Source organism: Pterocles gutturalis, unplaced genomic scaffold, assembly GCF_000699245.1.
Source record: "Pterocles gutturalis isolate BGI_N339 unplaced genomic scaffold, ASM69924v1 scaffold24733, whole genome shotgun sequence".
Taxonomy (NCBI): Eukaryota; Metazoa; Chordata; class Aves; order Pterocliformes; family Pteroclidae; genus Pterocles; species Pterocles gutturalis.
Window position 1 is genome coordinate 23,823 of NW_010123747.1, and position 10,951 is coordinate 34,773.

General features: G+C 37.0%; 1 protein-coding gene across 1 annotated transcript in view; it reads left to right on the forward strand.

Annotated features, from left to right (window-relative positions):
• TGFBRAP1 (transforming growth factor, beta receptor associated protein 1) overlaps positions 1-10,076 on the forward strand; it is a 31,324-nt gene extending 21,248 nt beyond the window's left edge. The window contains exons 5-11 of the mRNA XM_010078037.1: positions 813-1,154; positions 2,478-2,535; positions 3,975-4,118; positions 5,171-5,314; positions 6,881-7,040; positions 8,662-9,095; positions 9,888-10,076. Of these exons, the coding sequence (XP_010076339.1) occupies positions 813-1,154; positions 2,478-2,535; positions 3,975-4,118; positions 5,171-5,314; positions 6,881-7,040; positions 8,662-9,095; positions 9,888-10,076 (1,471 nt within the window). The remainder of the gene's footprint in view (positions 1-812; positions 1,155-2,477; positions 2,536-3,974; positions 4,119-5,170; positions 5,315-6,880; positions 7,041-8,661; positions 9,096-9,887) is intronic.
• Positions 10,077-10,951: the final 875 nt, after the last annotated feature.

The following is a 10,951-nucleotide window of genomic DNA, read 5'->3' on the forward strand; positions in this document are numbered from 1 at the left end:
CATTCTTCAAATGCTTGAGGAATTTATTCAATCTAGGCTGAAAGAAAAATGTTTTGTATAGCATAGCTATGTTACAACTTGTTCCTGGAGAAAGTATAGATGTCCTTCACGTGCAAAATGGAAAGGCCGCACTCCATAGTATCTGATATAGATGTACACCCAGGACCTGTGCCTGTGCAATAAAGTGCTACTTCTTGGTTAGACAGATCTCAGTATCTGTGGTTCATTTTCAGTACCTCCTTAAGTGTGCCAAAGGAAGACTCTGGTGCATTTCAGGGTTGCAGAAAACATTATCATCCAAACACATGTTCTGAAAGCTTTGGTTTTCCACAGGAAGTTGCTGTTTTCTACAGAATTACACTTGCATAGGCTTGCCTGAAAGGGTTCACTCTGTCTTCTTTTTTTTCCTTGCCTCCATCAGAAGACCAGCTCCCATAATATATGGATGAAGTCTAGGACAGTCCTAGAAACTGCACTAAGACTATTCAGCTGATTTTTATATATATATGCTGCAGGACAGCTGTGGAATGTCAAAATCAAAAGGCTGGCCAGTCTCTGAATTCTCAGAGCTTTCAATGTCTAGAGGAAGAAAATGATAAACAAGTTTGGATAGAAATTAAAAAAAAAAAATCCAAATTTGTTCTGAATATATTTTCTTCAGAATAAAAGGCAATAACTTTCAGAAATTGACAACCTGTTAGTGTCTTGACTCTAAGCACATGTGAGCACACATTCCCAGTATGCTATTTTTTTGTGCCTATGTATACTTTTTCTTTCTTTTTGCTTCATCTAGTTTGACACTGTAATTGCAGAAGCGGCCAGCTTGATGTCCGGGAGCTGATCTCTCTCTACCCCTTCCTGTTGCCTACTTCCTCTTCATTTATACGGTCTCATCCCCCTCTGCATGAGTATGCGGACCTAAACCAGCTGACCCAAGGGGACCAGGAGAAGATGACAAAATGCAAACGATTCCTCATGAGTTACTTGAATGAAGTCCGCAGTACTGAGGTTGCAAATGGCTACAAGGAAGATATTGACACAGCTTTACTCAAGCTGTATGCAGAGGCAAATCATGAAAGCCTGCTGGATCTGCTAGTTTCGGAGAACTTTTGTCTTTTAACAGATAGTGCTGCCTGGCTGGAAAAACACAAAAAGTGAGTGCATTTTTTGACTATTGCACCTTTGAGACCAGAGGGAAAATTGTCTTAAATGTTATTGGCTTCTAGAGCAATGTGTTCAAATCCTTGTGGTTTCTCTGCTTTCAATTCCAAAAGCCTGACGTGTCAACATTTAAAAATGTTGCTGAAAAGGTATTAAATGACAGTCTGAGGTAAAGGAAATGCATTCTGTCTTACCCTGGTAGATACAGAGTTCTCCCTCAAAGTTTGTGTCCAACACAAAAATAAAGGATTGGTATAAGTTTGGGGGGAAAAAAAGTAGTTTGTTTGCCCTTGTGACAATGGGAGAGCTGAATGGACACAGTAGTGGTACTTGGACAGAATGAAAAGCTGCCTTAAAGCATACACTAACTTAAGTAGAAGCTGTTAACCAGCTAGTAACTTTAAAATTGTAATTGATTATTCCGGGAAAGAGATCTTGATTTTGAATTGCATACTTTCTGTGCTTCCACTGATTCACCAAAAGGAGGTTGCTTAAGCTGACTGCAAATGACTTCAAATTGGAAATGCCAGCAGGTGGAGAACTGGCTGTTGTTAAGCAGGGAACACTAGATAATAAATGTGTAAAAGACAAACTGCAGTCATAGGTAGTGTCTCTGTCTTGGTTTTGATTTCTTTAATCTCTGTAAACTGTGTAGCAACTGCAGTGTTGAGGAGTCTTTAATTGTAGTTAGATTTAGGGTAGTTTTGTTTATTTCAGATGTTAAATCCTCTCGATAAGTATGATTTGCATGGCAAACTTTTGCAAATGTGAATGGTAGAACGTGGTTCCATGAGAACAGCTGTTAACAGAACTTCAGGTGTATTTTTATTACAGTACACAAAAAAACATCTGTAATGGCCCTGTACAAAGCTCTTCCTTGCCTGACTTGATTTCATGCTGCAATAAAGAAAAAAAATGTTTCTGATAGTAAAACAGTTTTAAGTAAAAGCATCATAATCAGGTATCATTAAATCAGCTTTTTAATTATTGGAGGAATATCTGTTGTTTGGAGCAGTGTCTTAAGTCTGTATATAAAATTCAAAGAACAGCACAGGAATCATCTCTAATTTGACATATACTTTAAGTTGGAGCTGGGAACTAGAAACTGCCTTAGAGATAGGAGAGACACAGATAAATTTCTAGGACAGCACTTCTCTCCTTTGTAGGCTCTTTTTCAGAATCAGACACTTGTTCAAGTGTAGACATGGCTGTGTACATGTCACTGTAAGCAATTATTTGTTATATTCTGTGCTAATCAAACTATAATGAAATTGGTAGGAAAGGTCTAGTGATTTTAATATTTTCTTTCTATGCAGGTATTTTGCACTTGGTCTCCTGTATCACTACAACGGTCAGGATGCTGCAGCACTTCAGGTTAGAATAAAGCTTTTAGTGTCACCTGTAAACATTCCAAAATACCAGTTTACCTCTGGCATAAACATCTGAACTGCTAATTTATCTGTTTGAAAAGCAGTGATGTGTGTATATGAGAAACTTACGCTGAGACTTCCTTGAATAAAATAATATGCTGGATGTGAAAAAACTGAAGAGCTTACTGAAGATGACAGCTATTTAGATGCTTGTGTGCTATTTTTTAAGCAAAACTGTGCATACCAGAACACATGTTTGTACTCTTAAAAGATGGACAGAAGCACTAAAATAATCAAGAGATTGCTTTAAAAGGTGTTTGAGGGACTTCAGGAACATATCCTGTGATGATTATTCTGTATATACACAGCAAAGTAATATTGAATTCATGTCAGACACTGACAGCATCTGAGAGTTTATTTCCTTATCTGATGGTGCACCGTGAACACATTCTGCAAGATCACAGAATCATAGAATGGTTTGGGTTGGAAGGGACCTTAAAGATCATCTAGTTCCAACTCCCCTGCCATGGGCAGGGACACCCTCCACTAGACCAGGTTGCTCAAAGCCTCATCCAACCTGGCCTTGAACGCCTCCAGGGATGGGGCATCCACAACTTCTCTGGGCAGCCTGTTCCAGTGCCTCACCACCCTCACAGGAAAAAATGCCTTCCTAGTATCTAAGTCTACCCTCTTTCAGCTTGAAACCATTACCCCTCATCCTGTTGCTATACTCCCTGATCAAGAGTGCCTCCCCCTCTCTCCTGTAGACCCCCTTTAAATACTAGAAGATCTATGGGTTTCAGCTGGGTTAATAATCCCTTTGAGGACCTTCCTTCTTATGTCACTAAGACTAGCAGTGGTCTGTAGACTGCAGACTAAGTAGTTCTGTTATTCCTGTGTGCAAAACTTTATCTAGAAAAATTAATATGTTCTTGATCAATAAATAGCATGTATGTCTTAGACCATATCCCATACCTTAAGTAGTTTGCCTTACTGTATGGCTTTTTGAGTATGTTAACCACAGTGACACTGTCAAATGCATTCACATCAGTTATGTGAATGGTAATTTCCTGAGCAGAAAATTAGTAGGGACAACAAAAACAGTATGTACCTTGATCTTGTGCAAGATATTTTTCTTGATGTTTCAAGGAACAAGGTTTATTGCTTAATTGGTCTGGTAGATGTGGCACCTTTTAATTCCAATTAAAATATATATAAAAATCATCTCACAGTACTTGAAGTTCTTCAGTCAAAATGAAAGAAAAGCAAAAAAAATCCTCTTTTCTTCTAAATTGTTTATATTATTTGTTTTTAATCGTGCACACAGAATGCATTAAAAGAATACTGTGAAAATAATACTGTGTTGTAGTAGCTCACAAATTTTGAGTTGAAAGAGCTAGTACATGTTTTAAGTGCTTTAATCTGTGTGTGTTTTTGTTGCAGTTATGGGTGAAAATAGTTGATGGAGACATTCAGGATTCTACACGTTCAGATCTCTATGAATATATAGTAGACTTCCTTACGTTCTGCTCAGACCAAGATCTAGTGTGGAAATACTCTCAATGGGTTTTACAAAAAAATGAAGAGGTTTGTGATTGGTGTACTTTTCACAGAACATCATAAATATAAAGTATTTCCTTGCAGTGGTGTTTGGGTGTTCATTAACATTGTTCTGTCTTTATAGCTAACGAGACCATTTTTGCAGAATATTTAATGCTAGGTGAATAGTGATCAACAGAAGAAAACTTCCATATTTCTCAATACTCCTAAGTCCCTCTGTTAACAAGTCCTAATGATAATTGCCTCTTTTACTTTTGAAAACAAAGTTTAGGTTATTCTGTACAGTGAAAGATACAACATGTCTTCTGTTTTTCTTCATATTAAGCAAGATAATTTTTAGATTTAAAAAAAAAAGATCACCTAACAGGGTAACTGTTGCTGCTGTTTCTTTTTTAAAAGGATTCCAGGGATGGGTGATATCTGTGTGCACTAGACTGTGGAATAAGTAGCCTTCATTCAAAACAAAACCTGATTGCTACAAGAATTAACTTAATCCACCAAAAGTAAAAAAAAAAATCATCTTGTAACATCCATTAGTGTGGTGCACTGTTAAATGGGATGCTTGATGCTGTATCAGACACTCTGTGCTGTTGGAACTTGTTACTGCCTAATTCGTATTAATTTAAAGTTCAGTTATTACATGCAATGACAGATCTCTAAACTTTTGGGTTGGTCATTATAGAATTCTGTTGGTCTGTGTCTATCATCACACTTGCTAAGGCTATAAACGTTCTGGTCTCTAACTTATGCTTTCTTGCTGCAAAGGCTGGAGTCTCTTGTTCTGCTGTTAATGCAGATCTGTTAATACTTTTTGTGGCTGGTGGAGGTTGTGCCCAATACAAGGCTTATAGGCTGGACAATGTGTAGACCACAAAATGAGGTAATGGAGATAGGAGTGAGTGAGATCCACGATGGGTACAAAGTAATGTAATCTCAGTGGTGTTGAGCAGGGTTTTGCATTGTTTATCGTGCTGAATAATGTGCTAACTAATCTGATAGTGTTGTTAAATGAGTATTTAAAATAAAAAGGTAATAAAATGGTTGCTGCTGAGTTCCCAATTGCAATTAATTCTTTCTAGGTTGGCGTACAGATTTTCACTAAAAGGCCTTTGGAAGAACAGGAGAAAAACATTAATCCAGATGATATCATCAGTTGCCTTAATAAATATCCTAAAGCACGTGTTAAATATCTAGAACATCTAGTATTGGAAAGAAAAATAGAGGTGAGTCCTACAAGAATACTAAGGCATAGGATTCAGAATGCAGACCATGATGAACAACTTTGAAAAAAGCTGAAGTCTAGAAGAAATAAGCATAATTTGAGGGCTTTCAGATATACTCAGAGTAGGGAAGGAGTGGTTTTAAGATTAAAGTAGAAGATGAGGAGCAGATATCTACTTTTAACTTTTCAACTCTCGCAATGGCAAGACAGTTGCTTACCTCCCTTCAGAGGTTTGGGATTTTTTTATATCTGATTATTGAATACTTTTCTGTTTCACTGATGGGGCTCAAACCTCCATCTGGTAAGATCATAGAAAAACTGTTGAGCAACTGCTAACCCCACTGTACCATGTCAGCAATAGACTAAAATTGCTAATTCTGTTTTTTGCAAGTTATCCTGTCCTTCTGGAGAGATCTGAGCAATTAATTATAGAAGAGCCAGGTGCCTCTCACTATAGAGTTTCAAACCACTCTAGATGTCAGATGTCCGAAAGATGTGTCCACAAGTCATAAGTGACAGTGTATTCTACGTTTGGGGTTTTAAGCACAATACAGAAGCAGCCAAACATTATGGTACTTGGATATGAGACATTTTAAACACAGGGGAAGTTACTTCCACCTGCCAATAAAGCAAGGAAATTAACATTGAAAGAACTCAGCAGAACTGATGACCAGTTCACTAATTTGCGTTCTTGAAATACACGTGCTGGATCGATTTCCCTCTGTTGCTATTGCAAATATGTCAAGGTGTGTGACATGGTGACAGATGAATGTACTAGTTTCTGATGTCATGAATATTTTCAGACAAACTTTTTGAGTTAAACATAGTGCCTTGTAGGAAATTTGTAACAAAAATAATTTATAATTATATCTGCTCTGCCTGCTGGTAAAGGCTGGGTTATAAATTGATTTGATCTTCAGAAAGTACTAAATTATTATGAATGCTTTAGTGAGAATGTTTCAAACAGTCAAATAATCAGCTTGTTTTGATGAATATTTGGTAGTGGATAACAAAAAACATTCTTCCTTCAGCGTGCTTGTCTACCTCTGGTGGCCTTCTCAAATTTTATTGCTGAAACAGAAATGTCAAAGAACATACCTGAATATGAGGAGGAATGAATTAGATCAAATTTACTCATTTTTACAAGGGAAACAAAATTAAAAGACAGTGGAGTTCATACTTGTACTCAAAGGAGAGAGATCTGTTTTCCTGCATTGACTTTCATTAGGTGAACTTTTGAAAGGAAATAATTTTTGCACAAGGAAAGCTATTTATAGAGCTTATTTATGTAAGTTGAGGAGGTGTTTAGGAATAAGATGTTTCATATCTACATTTTGGAAATATCTGTATTAATAAAAGAGAATCCCATGCCATAGGTGTAGTGTCTTTTGTGAAGCAGGTCTGAATAATTTGTCTATTTGCATGAAAAAAAAGACTGATTAATTTGAATTAAATAAATTGGTTAAAACACATTTCTACATAATTATGTAAATATTAATCACTGTTGTTGGCAGGGAGAAGGAGTTCTCTTTGTAAATTGAGTTAACATTGTTCTTTTTATCTGTAGAAAGAAAAGTACCATACTCATCTAGCTGTCTTGTACTTGGAGGCAATACTTCAGCTAAAATCTGTGACCACAGACAATTGTACAGAAACAACTGAACTGCTGTTTAAACTACGCAGCCTTCTTCAGAAGTCCGATCTTTATAGAATTCACTTTATTTTGGGTAAGATACATGTTTTCTATTATAAATGCTGTGTGTCAGTTCCAGCAGGAAACAAACAAGTCCTCATAAGTATAGAAAACTGAAAGATCTGAGGTTTCTGGGCCTACTTGGTTGATAGGCTTACCATCTCTATGCCTAACAGACACAAGATAATTTAGAAAGCATATCTGCTAGTGTTGTCTTTGATCTCCTATAGGTTGTGAGATACAATGGTATGTTTGCCACTGCACCAAAGACAGAATACCATAACTAGTTAGAAAAAACATCTTCATACACTTATCTTCTTAATTTTGACAGTCAGTTTCTTTTTAATGATGAGCATGTAACATGATTATTTTTTGCAAATGGGGGAGAGTCACAAGTTTATTTGTTAAGCAGTTTGTTTCTGAGTGAACTGAAGCAAAGCTTTGAGGAATCTGAGTACCAAGGACTTGTTTGTTGTTCATAACCCACTGTCACCCCGAAAGCTGGGGTTCATACTAAGTGAAAATATGAACATCTTTTTGAGTGAAAAGTGCAACGTAAGTCTTACTGTTGGTATAAGGGAAGCAATAGTTGAGCTAATTTTTTTCCTTGGACAATGTTTATAATGGCTATTTTTGTAATGTACCCTGCAGTGGATAAAAGGGAGATGACTTGTTATTGTATTGAAAGATGTGAAATGTTTTTCTGAAATTCAGGGGAAGAATCTAGTTCATGTGGAAATAAAGATAGCTGAGTAGCAACTAAAATAATTTACCAGTGTTTAATGTCCCCTTGCCTTTCCAGTCAGCAAAACATTGTATGACAGATAACGTGTACAAGTGTAACACAGTAATTGAAACTCTTACTCTTTTGCATCTTTTAATTTTTAACCACATTTTTAATGGCAGTAGTTACAAGATGGATTATTCTATTGAAATCCATGTACTCCAAAACACACGATTTCTTACTTGGCAGTTGTTATCTTACATGAAGGTAAGATCAATGCATGCTAGTGTGTTCCTCCTTGAGTATCAAAATATTTTGAGGAGAAAAACATTGTATTTCCATACCTTTTACAGAGGCCTATGCCAAATCTTTATCACCTTTACAGTAAATAGAGGATTTTCTACTTTATCTTGAAATGCCAAATGAACTTGCCATTCCACCTGCCTGTCACTGACACTTTAAATTGTCAGACTGGATTAAGGGTTTGTAGTGTCCTTTTCTTAAAGGGAAGTACTGTTTGATCTTTGTCTTTTATGGACTTTAAACTATTCTGCCATTTTCTGTCATATTGGGAGAAGCAGAGGTTAAAAATATTGCAGCTTCATCTTGCAGTTTATCATACATGGTAGCAGTGTGCGCAGAAATGCACAGGACTGACATGATAGAATTTAAAAGATGTCAGTGACACTGGTTTTATCACCTGTTATTTAGTGATCCCTTTTTCATGTATTTTGTGGTGCTCTTTTGTTAGAGATGTGTTTCCATATATCTTAGCATTCTTGTACCCATAAACAGTGTCCTCTTGATAGCTGCCAGCACCCTTGCAAAAGAAGCAGGAGTTGAGTTCTTTGGGTTTGTTTGCATTAATTTTGGGAGGGAGAGCAGTTGTCTTCTCCACTGAGCAAATATTGGTTTGTTTCTCATTTAACAGACAAAATCCAGGGTACAGACCTTCATATGGAAAGTGCAATTTTATATGGAAAACTAGAAGAACATGAGAAGGCTTTGCATATCCTTGTCCATGAGTTAAAGGACTTCCATGCTGCTGAAGAATACTGCATATGGAACTCTGAGAACAGAGACGTGCAGTACAGACAGAGGCTTTTCCATATGCTGCTGTCAGTGTATCTGAGTCCAGGCGCTTCGGATTGTGCACTAGTTACAGCTGCTGTGGACCTCTTGAATAACCATGCTGCTGAATTTGATGCGGCTCTAGTTTTGCAGCTGGTGCCTGACAGCTGGTCAGTGCAGCTTCTCTCCCCATTCCTGACTGGAGCAGTGAGGCAAAGCATTCATACAAAAAGGATGACTCAGGCTGCACTTGGGTTAGCACAAGCTGAAAACTTAATCTACAAACATGAAAAGGTAGGTAGTTGTTTTGGGTTTTTTGAACAGATGCACTTTGAAGCTTTACAATTACTAGACTCAAACTTAGTTTTATGCTTTCTCTGTAAAACCAAAAGGAAGGTGGGGGCCTTGAAATAGGAACAACTTACATGAACTGTGATTCTACAAACTTTTGACCTGAATAAATGTTAATCTGGGATTTACAGATGAACAAAGTCCTTGCAGAAACCTTAATAAATGTGAGTTAGGTTTTTTCACTAGGAGTGAGACCTGTCAGAATTTGCAAAAAAGTTTACCTATAACTTAGTATTAATTGAAGCTTTTTAATAACTTTTATTAGTGGTAAATTCAGTTGTGAAGCTTTCTTCTCTTCCTAGCTAGAGCTGTGTTGCTTGAAGCTCCCAGTAGATTCCTAAATCTGTTTAGTTCTAATGACGGTATATCCAGCAGAACCTGTCTGGAATAAAAATGCATCAGTGCTGTTTTCTGTGGAGTTGTCCTGTGACCCTGTTTAGGAAGCTGTATCAGGTTTTCAGTTGCATTAAATGTGTGAGTGCTTTTCTTTATTAAATAAACCAAGGGAAAAAAGGAAGAAAAAAAAAAAAACCCACGAGCATTACTTAAGAGGAAGCATGAAGATGAATGAGTATGAATGTAGAAATTGAATTCAAGTTAAATAGTTCAAGCTGTCTTTTCGTACTACCTCTATTATTGACCAGGTTTGTCCATTTGGTACAGCTGAAGTTAAATGACTTAATTTCCATTTCTTGCTTGCTAGATTCATGTTTGGTTTTTTTCCCCTCTCTTTAGGTTAAACAAAAAGGAACTCCAATTCTTCTTTCGGACAAAAAGGTCTGTCAGGTGTGCCAAAATCCTTTCTGCGAGCCTGTATTTGTAAGATACCCAAATGGGGGTATGGTCCACTCACACTGTGCTGCAGACAGACATCTGAATTCAAACGTGAATCATCATTCTTCCAGCTCCAGCAATCAGACTTGAAATATGTTCCAGTCCCACAGGTTCCCAGGACTTATACCCCATTGAAAGTGGGCTGGAAAAAAGAACAAAGTGCAGCTGCTTTAGATATAAATCAAAATTAACAGCTAGTCTTTGGGTTAATGGGAAGACTTCTAGTGAATATGAAATATCGCCACTTATCTTTTTGATTTCTAATGAATGTAGATAGAAAAAAAAAATCACTACCAGAAGTGGAGAGGTGCAAATATAGGCTCTTCTGTATATAGTAATAAACAATTAAAGAAAGTGAGTCGTATTGGCTGGTCAGACATGAATGTTATGGAGACAAGGCAAACAGATATTTTAAGAAATGTAACTTTGCACTGAATGTGGTGTTGATAAATTTGTAGAGGTGGAGATGGCATCTGTTGGAGTTGGAATTCTTGGAACATTACATGACAGGACTGGCATCATGCAGCTTACTATCAAGACAAAACTGTGTGTTGGTTATAATGTTTGCTGCAGCATGTCTTCTTTTGGGCTGGATTATCTTCCCCAGGATCACAGTATGAACTTGGTTTTTGCTCTACAAATTGTTGGCTTTCGATGCACTTTTTAGTACTTCCCCTCTGCCCTCTCCTCTGCTGTACAGAAGTTAAATGTAAGCACTGGTCCATTAGTTTTCTACTCCTACAGTTACTGTAGTAAACTGAGTGGAAACTGATAGCCTCAGTCACACAGCTGTGCTTGGAAGAAAAAAAAAAGTCGTATTGGCTGGTCAGACTGTAGTCACTTTTATATGGGGGAAGAGACCTTAACTTTAATACTGATTTATTTATTAATATGCAAATATGCTGTACATACAGTTGAATAAATTGATCTAATATCATTCTAGAGTTTCTTTGGACGATAAAGAT